The following is a 16,553-nucleotide window of genomic DNA, read 5'->3' as shown; positions in this document are numbered from 1 at the left end:
TGAGGAAAAATGTTCCTGTCTAGCTGCAGGTGACATTTAAAAGACAGCCCAGTATTTTTAAATATGAAAAAGAAGAAGAACTTTTAATATAAAGCTTAAATGAAAATAAGGTTATTTGAGACTCATCAAAATAATTAACTAGCCCACAGCCATACCACTCTTTCTAACAACTCCTCATGAGCATTTGGATTGTGCTTTTATACACAAACAGAACTGAAGCCTGACCTAGGACAGATATCACCATGTCCATGTGTAGCTGAGATGGTGAATTAATGAACGAATCTAAGCACACTTGAAATTCAAAAAGTTGGGTTTAAGTGCTTAAAGATCTAATTTTTTGTAGAAAAAAAAAGTTCTGCTTAAAAACTTTTGTGATAGAAAAAAGAGATAAACAGTGATTAGGCTGAAAATATTTTGATGTTTGCATTATTATGCAAAAAAAAACCCCCAACAATCCACAGGTGTGTTCCACAAATGGACAAACCAAACACTTAACTAACTGTTTGTTTTGAAGCACTTTGGATAATGTTCAACAGCTATTTCTCTCATCTGATGGTTCTCAAACACCAAATGCCAGTTTTTAAAAACCTTCACCTTTGAACAAGAGTAAATGTTTATTTCAGTTCCCAGTCTCTGGATTTGGTATCGATTCCACAGTTTAAAGCAGATTTCAAAAAACAGCTTTGGATAAGAGAGTAACTTGGTGACAAGGAAACTGAAAAGTCCTTTGTGTTGTGCTGATGCCTCCATAGTGTGCTGCTCATGATTTGCACGACCTGCAAACGGAGCATGAGACATTTATTCTGATATTTTCTACACCAGAAAAGCCCAAACTATGTGGTAAGATCCTTCTTTTATTGCTGCACTCATCAAGATGTGAAAATATTAGATGAGCTACATACTACTATGCATGTACTACTTGTTGGACTGCACCATTGTGATCAGGGAGTGTGTGCAGATGTCCAGGGGAGAGAGAGAGAGAAAATGCTCCTTTTTGTACAGTATGTGTCCAGTTTGCAAACATCAAGACAAACCCAGTGGCAACAAGAGGGAGAACTTTTTACATTTAGTAACATTTATTTCTGCATTCGGTATCAAGTACATAAGTGCAAATATTCAGAGTCCATAATTAAGTCCATTAGGAACTACAGAGAATGTAATACAAATCGTAATAAATTGAACATGCTGGAACTTTCCAGTTACCATACATGTAAATCAGCCTGTCAATCCTTTACGACAAAAGTACTGGGTCTTGTTTTCTTTTCTTTTTTTTTTTTTTCCTTTTTTTTTTTGAGTTATACAAAACTGATTACCATAAGTACCGATTACTGTTTATTTTATTTGTGCTGGAAAACACTAAAACATCAGTCTACAATTCTATATAGTTAATAAAGATGAATCCAACCAGCAACCCAGTGACGTAGAAGCAATTTTAACTATTGCATCAAGTGCGCTAAGCAGGAAAGCCCCTAGCCACATGTAACATTAAAAGTTATAGAAGCAATGCCAATAGAAGAAGGAAAAACACTAAAAAAAAAAAAAATAAAAAGGTCAATATTATTTAGGCTCTCACCATCATGCACTTTATAAGCAACACAAAAAACCACATCTAGTACACTTTTCTCTTTACTATACTTTTAGTGCTTGACACAAGTGATTGCAAATATTCTAAGTGCAGAAGCAGCAGGGGAAAAGCACTGCTTCTGAGTTTTATGTTTCTAAGATTATGGTGTTGAGAAAAAAAAAAGAATGATAAATTTGCAGTAAAGTGTAAGAACAGAGCTGTTTCACTCCAGATTTCCCCATTTTTCACTACTGTGGTCGACGAATTCTTGATGTCTGCTTTACTCTGCCTTTCTCTTAGCACCTGGGATTTTAGCTTGAATCCTAGAAATAAAGTAGAAAAAGAAGGATTATATGGTGAGGCAGTTATTCCATCCCAGTGGACCCCCACTTGGATTCTCATTCAGGGTTAACCTCTAGCTCACTTTCAGTGTGTTGTCTCAACAGGTGGACTAAAGTGTAATAAGAAAAAGAAATGATGCCCATCTAGGTGTTCTTACAGGCCTGGTTTTTGGTGGTCCACGTAACCATGGGATTTTCTCAGTGATCTTCTCCCCCCCCCTTCATTATTCCTCCATGGTCTATTGTCTATTGGAAGTCAGGAATGAAGTCTAAAAAGAAAATTTTCAGAACAAACTTTTAGTCCTGCCCAAGGCCAGGGATTTTGCAGAACAATAGAAATGTTTGCTACAAAGAGACCTTGAAAATCTTTGACTCGGCTTCCTACATGGGGCAGAACTATTGCCAATGCTAAATCATGTTGGCCATGTCTTTGTCTTGCTGCATCTTGAAAACCTCAAAGGCAGGAGGTTTTGGCTCCTCCCTGTGTGGTCTGCTCCAGTCCTAATCTCCTAGTGAAAAAATTTCTCCTAATGGCCAACATCAACCTCCTAAACTGGATTTATGTTGTTGCTCCTTGTTATAAGCAACATCTGTCACTGCTGAGAAGAGTTTGGCTGCATCATCTTGTAACTTCCCATCAAGTACTTATAGGCTGCTATGAAATTGTTCCCTATCTCCCTCCTTGCCAGGCTAAATAACCCCATTTTCCTCAGCAGCTCCTCGTGAGTCACTTGCTCTCTGTACCTCACCATTTTGTAACCTTCCACTGGGCACCTGTTATGCATCCAGCTTTTGCAAAGCCATGGATAAAAACTGCTGAGATGTATGGATCTACCTTCCAGACCAGCCATCCTGCTTCAGTAATTCTCAAGTTTTGAGAGCAATGCTTAGACCCTCCCTGTGCCCTTGGGGATACCACAAAAGCTTTTGGTAAAGGCAATGCATTGGGAACTAGAGCAGACGGCATAAAAAATTTCATCCAGGTGCTCCATCCATTCCACAGGGGTTTGAAACACTAAAGATGATGGTGCTTCCAGGAATTTTCTTGCTGTAAAAGCGTGGTGCTCTAATTCCCACTTCGTTCACTCATGGTATTATTAACTCCCCGAATGCAAAAACCCAGGCTTAGACTGGTCAGTGGGGAAGGGAATTAACTCATTCCTTCCTGTTTGTCCTGGCCACATATGTACATATGTATGGACTTCATACATGAACATCAGTCCTTGGTTGGGCTCCTCTGCCCACAGTTCTCCCAAATGGCAGGAGAAGGGAGAGAAGGATGTAGGGTCACAGCTCTGCCTTAGTCTGCACTCAGCTGAGGAGGGCTGTGTTCCTACAGGGGTATGCCCTCCCACAGCCTCTTGCATTCCAGGATCCGGGGAGGACATCACTGATAGGATACGGTGTCCCCAGGACCACCCAGTGCACCACGACCTCACAGCAAGAGTTCTGGCCAAGTCTGCTGCTGGACTCACTTTGCCACGACAGTGTTCATGTGGGTCCGCACGAGTCCCAAGTATTGATCAATCTGTGCCTGCAAGGAGCAAAAGGACACCAGGTCAAGCAGGCAACATCAAGGCAGAACCACCCAGACACCCGAACTGCAGCGAGAGGACAGACCTACCTGGTACTTGTCATATACAACGGGGAGAGTAAACATAGACACCACAGCTGAGGAGAAAAAGAGCACAGAGTTATATTCCTGCAGACCAGATTCCTCCAGAGAAGAGACCTACTTCAGTGACAAACACGTATTGTGCCACTTGGTCAGCTGATCCACCAGGGATCTCTGCATCAAAAATGCACTTTGCTGAAACCTCCCAAATATGGAATTTCCCATTGCTCTGGGACTAGTAGCTGCAAAGCCATAAACTGCAAAATAGCTCTGGCAGGAGGGACAGTGTAACGGGATAACGAATATTTACTGGGAAGGCAAATAAATGTTGATGGTTTAACTGTGGGGGAGGCACGCCGAAGATAGGCTGTTTTGTCTAAGCCAAAATCACGAGGGAGTTTGAGTTAAAAACAGATTTTAAAAGAAATGTTGATTTTTACCCATTATCAGAAGAGTCAGGCCATTGAAGAGGGCTCCCACGTAAGTCAGCAGCCACATTAGTACTGCAAACTAAATTGAAGATGGATCATTACATCACCTCCAGTGTCGGCATAAGAAGGAATTAGATTGCTTAACTAGCTAATATAACAGTACATTAGCCTTTTTTAATGTGGAAGGGAGTTGTTAAATAAGGCACATTAGGAACTAGGCAGTTTTTCCGGGTGTATAAACCCCATTCTCCATTCTGATCACTGCTTCTTACCCTTTTAGCTGATTTTCACGTATGTTTAGGGTTTAATTGCATGCATGTAGGACTCCGCATTGAGAATGGCACAGGTACATTTCTGCATCCAATTTTTATGATGGCAGGAGTCATCCCACACAGGTTAACCACAGCCCCAAATGTGATAATTCCAGGGACTGAAAACCCTTGATGCTGAGAGATGGGTATATTTTCCTAAAAGTTTTTACTAATTTAGGAGCCTAACCCACGTCTGCTCTCTTAATGATCTTCCTCTTGCTCTGACGAACACCTGCCTGGGTGTAAGGCTGAAAATCAATAATTATTTCAGCAGGGAGTGAAAAAAGACCTTCCTTCATAGTAGAAAATGTCACAGGCAGAGGAAATAGAGATTAACAGAGGGGAACACCATTTTGTGGCAAAGTAACAGAAAGCATGATGCAGAGAAGCTTCTAGAGCTGTGGTGGAGCTAAGCTGGTTCTACACATTTATAAGTCCTGTATTACGCATCAATACATTCAAATGCAGAGACCCAAACCTCTAAAGTGCTGGAAACAAGCAGTTTTTAAATCAAGAAGGAGAGCAACTTTTATATCTGGAGCTACACAAAACTAGGTTTCATGACAACCCTGTCAACATGGGAAGCAGCTCTTTGAAATGGAGATTGATCCTCTAGAGAGGGGTTAAAAATATTTAAAGCAATCCTACTTTTAAAGAGTCCACGAGGTCCTGAACAAGAAAGAGTCTCCTCAGCTCTTTGACTGTGCTGTTGACGTATAGCTGGAGACAATCTGTGTATTTCTGGATCTGGTCCTGTGAAAGATTCATCTCCATCTCCAAGTAGGCTCTGCCAGAAACACAGGTCCGGTTACAAACCCAGGCAGGTTCACCCCCTCCCTCCAAGCAGAGCCTGGTCTTGATGGGATTTGTCTCTTTAGCCCACTCAAAGGGGGATACAAATACAAATACTGTATGGGGCTTTCCTCACAAATTTCTGTGCTCTTTGAGCTACGCTCATGAGTCGCAGCTCAGAACTGACCCAAGTGAAGCAGAAAGAGGCAGCACCCCAACCAGACTTTCTTTTCAGTGTGTGTTTTTTAAAACCACACCAGTTCCCTGACCTGGTTTACCAAGTAGTTGGCACAGCAGAGGAGAATGGATCACTTGTTCTCTTGGAGCAAACCCCCAGGCCCTGTGGAGTGTGGAGAGTGCAGCAGCACTGGCACTGGCACTGGCACCATCACCTAGGTAAGGGGTTGCTGCAGAAAAGATACCAGTAGTTTCCCCTCTATGCCCCACAGATTCTGCCCAGAAACAATACTCCTCCTGCTTGCAGAGATACTGCATTACCATTAGCTCTAATAAAACTCTTTTTCTCTGTTTGCTTAAAAATTTTCTGAAACTTTTTTATTTCAGAGAAAAAAAATCCCACGTCTTAGAGGACAACGATTTTTGCGTTGTCTTTTTTTCCTTTTTCTCTCCAAGATCTGAGCCAACACAGCCTCACATCTCTCGAGACACCGAACTACAGAAAATATTTTATTATTTCGCGTTTCGTGAGCAAGAAGAGAATTTTATCCAGCAGAAAAGCAGCAGCTACGGAAATGCAATTTGCCACTGGGAATGGATTGTTTGTAAGACAAAGAGCCCCTGGGCCACGACAGTAGAGCACTCACTTGAAGGGGTGACCCTCGTCCGTCTTCTGCACAGCCTGTAGGACCGATTTGTAGATTCTGAAGCTAATGGTGGCCGACAGGCCGGCCAGGGCCAGGTAGGCCACGACACTGACGACGCTGAACTGGGTCAGGGAGAAGAGCAGCAACAGGAGGCTGCCGAACACGATCCCTGTCTGCTTGATGTCGCGCCAGTACAACAGGTCGATAGCTGCGGAGAGAAGACCAACACGTTAAAGGCGGGAGCTGGAAGGGCATCGAGGGCGGCCACCGCGACGCTTGGAGTCCTTGCAGGGGGGTGAAGGGAGGGGAGATGCTCCTGCTCGCTTCAGCACAAACGGGAACTCCCCAACAGAAGCAGAAAAGTGACCTGTGCGACGCGCTGAGGAAATTACGACCAATGACCTGTGGCAATGGATTTGCCGTATGTAGGATGGAAGAAGTCCTGTCAGAGATGGACTAGTGAGGAAAAAGAAGAAAACCGCTCAAATGTTATAGAAACAGAAGTTTTTAAGGTGGTTTAAACAGGTTTTAAAATGGCTTTTGCTTTTCTGCAAAGTCATTGCTCCTTCTTCCCGACACCCCTTGTGAAGGACTATTGTATCCCACACAAGAGCGTCCTGGGAAGATGTCCTGAGGTGTTTCTCATTGGCCTTTGTTAACCCCTTCCTATTGTCTGTTAACTCTTTACCTGATTGGTTTTTCTGTATGACCCTGAACCTGTAATTGGTCCCCTTTTGACCCTCCTAAAAGCCTTATAAACCCCTACCCCCACAATAAACTTTCTCTTTCGTCTGTCCCTCCCTGGTGGTCTGTGTGAGCTCCTTATGGGGTCGCTGGGACACGTGGTGGGGACAGGGGGGAAGAGGATTCACCCTCCAAGTAATGGGCTGGCACCCAGGGCCTGAAGGTTCCCCCTCCAACTAATCCGCCGTAATGACCTACTTGAAATTCCTTGTTTTCCTTGCGCCTGTGCCTGGGTTAGATAAGATGGATGAGTATCTACAACCGCAGCACGGTGGGTGGGTGGGTCTCTTGCAGCAGCAAGGCAAGAGCAAGCTGGGGTTTGTGTTGTTGCTAGGGCTGTATGGAAGACTTCAACCTACCTTACTTAGTCTGGGAACTCCGGATTGTTTTTTTGCCACAAGTCCGAATGCCAAATGCTTGATCAAAACATCTTCCAGTTTTGGTTGTTGATAAATGAATGAGAAAGTTTGGGACTAGCTACAATAAACCACTATCCCATTCAAAGTTCTGATAATATAATTTTGTTATTTCCTAAGTTTTGAGAAAGGAAAAGACTCCTGGTTTTAACCACTGCTTAACAGTCACATGTGTAAGAAAGCATTTTTCAGATGAGGCCTTAAAATACAGAATAAACCTCTCTTGCTACTCTACTGCAACCATCTCAGAAACATTAAAAACAGAAACGCTTTCTGCTTGTTATGTAACTTTCCATGGGGGAAAGTTGTTCCATGGGGGCTATTGTTTAGAACAAAACAAGTGCATAAAACCATTTTCAACTAATGTAATTTTACATTTGTAAAGCAGTTAATTTTTACAGGGTTTTTCACACATTTTGTATAGTTTACTTCAACCTCTCCAGCAAACAATCTTACCATCAGGAACAGATACTATAAAAGCAAAGTTTTATGAAAGGACTGTGGAATATCTAGTCCAGAAAGGTGAACTGAATTTATATTCTACCGACAGCTTTTTTCCTGAGAGGACTTTTTATCCAGCCAAAGAACATGCTCATGACGATCTAAACAAAACAGCTTTAATTTCACACACTGCACAAGTCCTCATGAACAGCTTGAACACACCACCAGCCAAACAGATTTCAGAGATGCCTCTTGTCAAATCATTACGAACAAAGAGTAAATTCAGGAAAACTGCAATCTGTACAAAATAAATAAAAAAAAAAAGTCACAGATACAAAAAGAAACAAAATTAATCCAGCCTAGTAGTTCTTATCATCTAATCTCCAAAAACTGTGAGTCACCATGCCTTGTTTGCCTTGAGTCAATGAGGTATATTACTCATTAATGTTACATGTATAAATGTTGCTTTTCAAAGTGATGGGCTCAAATGCAAAAATTGCTGCTGTGTTACCGAGCTCTTTTCTCTTCATGTAACATTCCCATCCTGCTATATTCTCCATCAACATACACTACATAATAACCTTTTACTATTTTTGAGCGCCAACATTCAGCACCAGATCCGTGATCATGAGCACACATGACCAGATCTATGGGCTGCACAAAAGCCATGGGACAAGGGACCTTGGTGCATGTTTTGGGATCCTGTGTGCCGACTTCACGGATCAGGGACTAGGCTGGAGTCTTTCCAGATATATGCCCAGGTCTCCTTCTTGCAGAAGCCTTGGGGCATGGATACTTAAACTTTCTATCACACAAACCCTCCACATTAAATTAAATAAGCACAGGTGAGCTAGCTCAGGATGCTGTACATGACACATCATCTGCTGATGACAGAAAAAGGCCACCTACAAGTGGAAAACACTCCCTGGGTCACAGGCAGCAGAGAGGCAAACAAATGAGAGCTGAGCCAAAAGATTACAAAACTCACTCCAGTAGAGTTCCCTGAGTCAATCCCAATTAATGATAAGACTCAAAATGAGCAACTAAACCTCTGATCTTCCAACTCATCCTCCTGCAAACAGGCAGTGGGCTGTATTCTCATGCAGAGAGATGCCAAACTGCATTTTCTCGTTCCCCTCAAAAAGAAAGATCCTGAGTTACTCAAGACAGACTTGACCAGGTGTGTATATATCCTGAAAGTTGTTTAGTTCCTGCCATGGAAGGACTGGGGTATTTATTAAGCTGTATCAGGCAAGGAAAGGGTCAGAGCGAGATGGACACAGGCCAAATGACACAGTTCTGGGGACATGTGCATGAGGGAGAGAGCAGATGAAAGGGCAGCTGGCCTCCTTCACCAGCCAAATGAGATCTGGGAGAGAGGGATCCTGCACCTTTTAGACCTGAGGCAAATATTCCCTAGTGCATGGAAAGAATGTGTGCCAACTGCTAGGTGGAAAATCTCAGCATAGAGAAGGGAGACATGAGTTGACTGATTTTTATGTGGCTGTCCCAGAGCCCAGGTCCAGCCTGGGAACACATTCCCCCTACCCACAGCCTGAGAGGTCTGTCAGAATTTTCAAGGGCAGAAAGGCACATCTGCTTCTCCTCATGTCCCTTGAAAGGCTGGGGAGCTGCAGCAATGCTGCCATGTCCAGCTGTTTGGGGAGGATTTGCTGCTCCTGCAGCCATTCCTCATCCTCTTCCTTAAGGAGAAGGGAGTGAGCCAAACCACTTGGCAAAACGTGATGCAGGAGGGAGGTGATCCTCACAGCTCCTTGGGCAGGGAAGGGGGAGAAGAAGAGTACAGAGCTAGAAACCCATGGAAACTTGTGGAATCCAGCCACGGTCAGTGAGCTTCCCTGAAGGAAACACTTTTTTTTTTTTTTTTGCTGACAGGCCTCAGGGATTTGAGCTGTATCAGTTCCCTGGGAATTCAGATGCTGCTAAAAACACCTGCGCTGTGTCAGAGCCATGTTTTCTCCTTCAGCTGCAGCTACAGTCACTCTAAAGGCCTTTTACATTATTGGAATGGAATGGAATCAAACAGAACAGACTAGACTAGACTAAAATACAACAGAGTAGACTATTTCAGTTGGAAGGGACTTACAAAGATCATCTAGTCCAACTGCCTGACCACTCCAGAGCTGACCAAAAGCTAAAGCACATTGTTGAGGGCTTTTTCCAAATGACTCTGAAATACTGACAGGCTTGGGGCATTGACCATCTCTCTAGGAATATTGTTCCTGGGTTTGACCACCCTCTTGGTAAAAAATTGCTTCCTTGCTGAGTCAGTAGTCAAACAATTTTTGTCCTATATTTCCTTACATAAACAAATCTCTCTTATAAGCAGGCAGAGGTGCACTAGGTGCAGAATGCAGCAGCTGGGATCCTTTGCCTGGCTTCCTCTGAGTGCCATTTTTCCCCTGTAACCATTTACACCAGAACCAAAGTACCTGTCACATCAGTGACTGGTGGTGTAAATAGAGCCTAAGTGTCAAAAGAGTGCTCCTTCACCAGCAGGTGAACCCGGATTTGGGAATGAAAATAAAAGATGAGGTTGTCCACCACATTAATACATCACCTTTGAATTTTACCTCATCCTATATTCACATAAAACTGATTAAGATATCAAACAACTCCTTCAAACATTTGTTGACTCTAGGAGCTTACTGCCCTTCAACAAGTCACTAAATATGGTTGCAGCCTGCACCCCTTCCTTGGCACCCTGAAGACACAACCACCCAGGCTCAGACCAGCCTCCCTACCACATGGGGACACAGTGAGTATGAGGATGACAGGGCTAGGAGCTGAGCTGGAGCTGCAGCTTTCACACACATACTCCTCTGCAGACATTCACCAGCACACGCTGGCCCCAGGCTGAGACAGGCTTTGAGCCCAGCTCTAAGGTGGGCACAGCATTCCCCAGATAAATTAAAGGACAGGGGATCCCTCACAGCGTGGGTTAATGACATAATAATTAAGTGCTTTGGTCAATCTGTAGGGAAAGAATGAAAGGTCCTAGTGTGGTGCAAGGTCCTGCAAGCACTGGGTGTGTTGCTGGTGGTGTGTGAGTGTGTGCACGGCACTGCCCAGACCCCACCACAATGGCACAATTCTGAGCAATGCACACTGAATATGCATGAAGCAGGAGGCTGGTGCCACGTGAGGCTGTCGATGTGTGATTTGCATGCAATTGGACAGGGGCTCAGTCCGTTTGGCTCAGCAAGATCCACTTCCGAGAGCCAAAACGCCAACTTCCAACCACCCAAAGTTTGCAGCTCGGATTTGCAAAAAGGGTTTGGGCACTGAAACCAGCTTTGGCTTCACTGAGGGTTGGGTTCCTGCTGTTTTGGAAATCACTACTGTAAAATCCTGGCCATGCCCATTAACATGCAGAAGCTGTTCAGCTGTAGCTTTCCATGATCTCCCTTTGGCCTCTTGGAAGGAGGGAAGCAGCGTCGGTCACTCTGCACTCTTTCCAGTACAACTCACCAGAGCTCTGACTCTTTCGCGGAGGTATAAAAGGACTCTGGGTTTTGCCAGAGCTGCCTCAGACTCAAAACTAGTTGTGTTTATTACAGAGGACTTGCCAGCCATCTGCAAGACAGGGCTGCAGGTCACTGCCACGGCCTTTGCAGAATTTTTCCGGAGAAGTCCATCTGATGAGCTACTTATCTGCAACTATTACCTGCTTGCGTTTTTAGCTCACAGGAAAACTTGTAAAGTGTTACTCAAGTAGTTCTTCTAGTTGAAAAAGTTTTCAAGGGTACCAAATCGGTGTCTCAGCTATACATTATGGCATAACCTCTCTTAACTAAATTAATGTGATCCTCCATTTGGGGCCAAACCCCAGAACAGCGATGCAGAAAGGTGAACTCTATTATACAAGCAACCACCTGATAATATGAGCAGCTGGTAAATATCCACTTTTGTGAGGCAAGCTAAAATTAACCCCACAAATATAAGAAACAGTAGCAGCAGACAGTGCTTGTGCCAGCAAGGAATGGCTCCTAAGTACAGTGCCTGAAAGCTCTCACAGCTTTCATTGTGGCTTTCAGCAGAAAAATGTTTCTGTTCCTCAATATTTGGCATCAAAAAAGCCAAAAGACAGACCTGGGGGCTGGAAAGGGTAGTGCTGGAGCAAGGGGTGAACAATTTGAGACAGCTGAGGTGAACTAATCAGTGATGCTCTGAGTCCGTTCTCCCCAGGATCTGGTGGCTTACGTGGTCCCCAGAAGCATCGTGGTGTGGGGCAGCTGCAGGCCCAAGGTCCTGAGGGAAGATCCCACAGGGAAAATAGAGTATTCAACCAACCTGCAGCTAAAATGTCCTCACATCTTCAGACTCCCAGACTGGTTACATTTTCAAAATACACTTTTGTAAGAGAAATGGGGATCTCTCCATTCCACATCTCAAAGAAAGATGAAAGATTTTAAGATAAAAATTAATGAAGATCAACTGAGCACAGGACGGACAATTCACTTCTTTCACAGCTTCTCCCTCCCTTCCTCTGAAAATGTCTGCTCTCTCCTTCTGATTCTGCAAGTTTATCCTCTACTGTAACAACTGTGTAAAAAATGAGCATGCATCAAGCAGCATTTACACGAAAGTCAGTACAAGAAGTGTGGCAAACCCCTGGTATCCAGCCTTAAAATGAAGCTCACAGGTGTTGATGACTGCCTAAAAGGTTGTATGCTCTTCAGCATACTAATAGCATCCTTGGATGTGATCAATACATTGTACAGCTTCACTACCTATCTAATGCTAGTTTTAAAGAGAAGTGAGAAAAACCTGTCTACACACAGCCTTTAATTCTGTACATAGTGTAATATCACGACTTCATAAATATAAATGACTTCATAAAGCATTTCTCAGACCTACTGTGAGTGAAAAGATCAGGAAACATAATTTAAGAACAATCTTGTTTACAGCATTGTCACAAAAATATTTGACAACAAATGCAACAATTCTGTAGGTTTCTGAGTAGAAATAAATATTGCTCACACTCAAAGCAAGTCCAGTTTGCAGCTTTAACCACGGGCTGCAGGACCAGGCCTTCCCTCTTCTCTCCAGTGAAGGATCCAATGTGGACATTGCTCCTCTCACCACAACAGATCTGATTCTAATGTAATACAGATGGATACACAGTTGAATGAACAGTTTGGTGCCTTCAGGAGACTGCTGTGATGAACAGCAGAGCCAAGAACGAATATATGTGCTGTTTTAATAGGCATATCTCCTTATCCTTTATCTCCAGCCTTGAGGAATCTCTCCCTACGTCTACCTCTCGTACATGCTCTGCCCATTAACTTCCTGTTCTCAGGTCAGCTTTACATCTTTACCTGTCCCAAGACTTAACTTGAAAGTTCAGACCAAGAAGACACCTGGAGCATGAACAGGATCAGGGAAATGGAAAGTCTTGAAACAGTATACCTTCCACATTATATCCTACTCCATCTGCAAGATCAGAATGTGAGCAAAAAAGTATTGATTGATTTTCTTACATGAGGCACCAGAGTGGGCTTGAGTAGACAGAGGAGGATTGGCAATAAAAATATCAGCCCTACAACCACACCTCACACAAGCCCATTGTAGCACTATTTATTATTTATATTAATTACTATTTAGTAATGTTATTTTTGCTGTTATTAATGATTATGCTGCTGTTATTTTCATGTTCACACGAGAGATGCTTGAAGACCTGGATTAAACACAGAGGCCAGAGAAACACACACCTCCTGCTCATCAAACCATATCATTACCTGCCTTAGACAGTTTCTGTGAAGGATGATACTGCTCTCACCTTAAGTGAGCAGAGACCAAGCAGAGTCCCTGAATGCAGTTCCTGAATGCACATAATGCTATGGAAATGCTAAGATTTTCCCAAGATGCCCCTGGACTAAAATAACAGACCTGGACCCTCTCTAATTCTATCCAAACATTTGAGAATCTGCAGATTTTCAAAATGAATCAAGGTTCAAGCCTATATTATTTCTGATAATTAAGTGGGATGTGGAGAGTATCCCTTCTGATACCAAAAAACCTCACTGGAACTCATGTCCCAGAGTCCTAATGAAAACAAAAGCAGTCCTCCAGTGTTGCCTTCAGCTATTGCCCCATCGGCCTCTTGCTGGAATTTAAATTACTCCAAGGGGAATAATCTTATTTTTGCAGAATCTTCACCTTGTTGTAGCAATAAAAGAGTATTGTCCATCTGTTCTTAAAAGACATGGCTCTGAGCAACCTGGTCCAGGGGAAGATGTCCCTGGCCATGGCAGGGTGGTTGGAACTAGATAGTATTTAAAGTTCCTTCCAATCCAAACCATTCTATGATTCTATGATGCACAGCAGGTATGCAGAGCACACTGTCTCATGGATTTTTTGACCTCCTAGGTCAAGGTGGTCTTTGGGATGGTTGGCAGACAAACAGCGTGAAGCACATCTAAGAGAATTTGTTCCCTAACCTTAAGCTCTTGATCTTACAGTTGTATTGCCATCAACAGGAATGTGCTGGAAGAAGAATTGACATGAATTAAAATGAAAGTAAACCTGAAAGTGGAAAAAAAATCTTGACAAATTTCAATCAAATTTCACAGGAAATCTTCTGTGAAATTAGGAAATAAATTCCTCCTGAGTTACTGTAGTTTTGTGAAACTATTAGTTAATTCGGTTATACCAGATGATGACTTGGTTACAAGATTTTAGCCCTACCAAGAACCAAATACTGGGACATATTTTTATTGCGTGCATCCCAGCTGAGAGATCAGCCCACACTATTTTCAGGAAAGCACTGAAGGTACCAAGTTAAGTTTTCATTATAAAGCTGTAATTAAACAGGCTTCACAACTGTCAATAAGATTACAGATTAACTGCATGCATCCACATTATTGCCACTGAACTCCTCTTTCAGCCTTAAAGTGGGGAACATCACCAGGAACAGCTGGTGCAGCTTCTCATCACCCTTTCGAAACCAATGATAGATCAATCAAGAAAGCTCGTTCTCCGAAAACAGCTGTCAAGAAAATGCTAATCAATAACTCCAGTCCCAGCAGAGTTATGTCAGCTAGATGGATTTGATGAAGTCTGCAGTCCTTTTCCACATTAAGTTATAATTATAATGTGGATAATACTTAGGATCATTTCTATGAACTGTTCACAGGCCTGTTTCTCTGGATCTTTCCATGCTTCTTTTACACTAAGTCTTGAAGGAGGTTGAAAGTGAAGGAACAGGTATGTCAGTTACTACTACACAAGAGCTCGTATGCAGAAGAAAAGAGTGGAAAAGGGAATACTCATGGGGACCAGTGAACTGACATCAAATAGCTCCCTCCACCAATTCGGGGCAAACTTGGGCTCTGACCACTTCTCTCTGGTGATCAGTGATAGGATCTGAGGGAATGGCATGAAGCTTGGTCAGGGGAGGTTTTAGTTTGGATATTAGGAAAAAGTTCTTCACCCAAAGGTGGCTGGGCACTGGAACAGGCTCCTCAGGGAACTGGTCACAGCACCAAGCCTGACAGAGTTCAAGAAACTTTTGGACAGCACTCTCAGGCACACGGTAGGATTGTTGGACTGTCCTGTGAAGGGCCAGGAGTTGATCCTAGTGGGTCCTTTCCAACTCAGGATATTCTATGATTCTATGTCCTTCCTAACCCAGAGAAACCTCTCTAGCAGGGCATGAAGCTGTCTCCTGCCAAGCAGGGCCGAGTGCCTGGGAAAGGCACAGAGGTGCTACACCAGAAGCTGGAGGCACACCTCACCCAGCAGGGCCCCTCTGGAAGCTGCACACTCGCACGGCTGACACTGGCTGTAGGTTGTCACACGAGGGCCCGCAGCCACCAGAATGCCCAGTCGGAGACGTTTCTACACACGCTCATGCATTATGCATGGCCCCATCCCAGCCTGCTTCAAATGCATCACCTTCCAGTGCAGGGAGATGACTGGGGCGTGGAAGTCGGCTGCGACTCCCCAAAGCTACCCATGTTAATATTTTGAATTAAGCAGACCCCCAGCGGGGCCAAATTACAGTCCTGCTCACCCAAGGGCTGGATCGTGATCTGCCATTGCTATAATCCTGCTGAACCTGCAGGACAGACAGGTAAAGCACTCTGCAATATTCCTAAACACATGCAACAGCAGCAGTTGCTTCACAGCAAGGAAAATAACAGCACATTGGTCTAGTAGAGCAAAGCCAAAGCTTCACCAAGTGTCTCTGCAGCTCCTCAAGATCCCCAACCAGTTATAAGTGCCATAAGGTCAACCCAATGATACAGCTAGTTGTAGGCTTGACAGTTTAGTAATTAAAACTTAGGTAAACCTCAGTGTTGTATCTCCTTAATCTCAGTAGAAATACACTCTGCATTTACTGAGGTTTCTGTCTGCACCTGTTATGCTCACAGACATTCCAGAGTTTTCAGGGAGGAATCATAATTCAATTGACAGTGAAGCTGGCAAAATTAGACAACTCCAGGTTTGCACGAAACTGATATTCTGGGTTGAGACAGAGACTACATGAATAATAGATACTAAAAGAATCAATGAATTGAGTCTCCATTCTTCTGAATTTTAAATTTCTTCTATTTTATCTGGACTGATCAAAGAATTTTGCTGACAGAAATCATATGCTGTGACTAGTTCATGTTTTCTGCAGGATCATTTTTGAATCATAAAGCACCACCCAAGAATAAGAAAAAAATATGCAAATTCAGTGGAAGTGAGGCAAGTGATTTATTTTAGCTGCGTTGATTTTTTCAGACCTGGGGCTTTTTTTTCAAACCAGCATGGGACATATTTTGTCATTTCATTTTCAGCAAACCTACCACAGTTTTAAAAAGGAAAATGCTGAAGGAGAGAAACCACACTGTTATTATTAATCATACACTAGCAGCATGCCCTTCATTATTCCCCTTATTTATTTTATGAAAAAAATATTTTTTTCTGATAAATAAAGAAAATACTTAGTTTGCCTCTAAATACAGGTGGTTCAACAATCTGACTCAGCAAATCAATGTTCTTATAAAAACCAGCAAAATATTGAGCATTTTTGGGAAAAATAAACCAAACAAAAACCCCAA

At 43.1% G+C, this 16,553-nt stretch overlaps 1 protein-coding gene across 2 annotated transcripts in view; it reads right to left on the bottom strand.

Annotated features, from left to right (window-relative positions):
- Positions 1–1,054: 1,054 nt before the first annotated feature.
- Positions 1,055–16,553, bottom strand: part of RTN1 (reticulon 1) — a 118,035-nt gene continuing 102,536 nt past the window's right edge. For both annotated transcript variants that reach the window (XM_032690268.1, XM_032690269.1), the window contains 6 exons: positions 5,879–6,086; positions 4,911–5,049; positions 3,961–4,030; positions 3,530–3,576; positions 3,381–3,439; positions 1,055–1,887 (listed from right to left, as the gene is read on the bottom strand). In XM_032690268.1, coding sequence (XP_032546159.1) covers positions 1,845–1,887; positions 3,381–3,439; positions 3,530–3,576; positions 3,961–4,030; positions 4,911–5,049; positions 5,879–6,086 — 566 coding nt within the window. In that variant the 3' untranslated portion in view covers positions 1,055–1,844. The remainder of the gene's footprint in view (positions 1,888–3,380; positions 3,440–3,529; positions 3,577–3,960; positions 4,031–4,910; positions 5,050–5,878; positions 6,087–16,553) is intronic.

This window comes from Chiroxiphia lanceolata, chromosome 6, assembly GCF_009829145.1.
Source record: "Chiroxiphia lanceolata isolate bChiLan1 chromosome 6, bChiLan1.pri, whole genome shotgun sequence".
In the NCBI taxonomy this organism is placed as follows: Eukaryota; Metazoa; Chordata; class Aves; order Passeriformes; family Pipridae; genus Chiroxiphia; species Chiroxiphia lanceolata.
The sequence above is the reverse complement of the archived record's forward strand: the minus strand, read 5'-3'. Positions and strand labels throughout refer to the sequence as shown.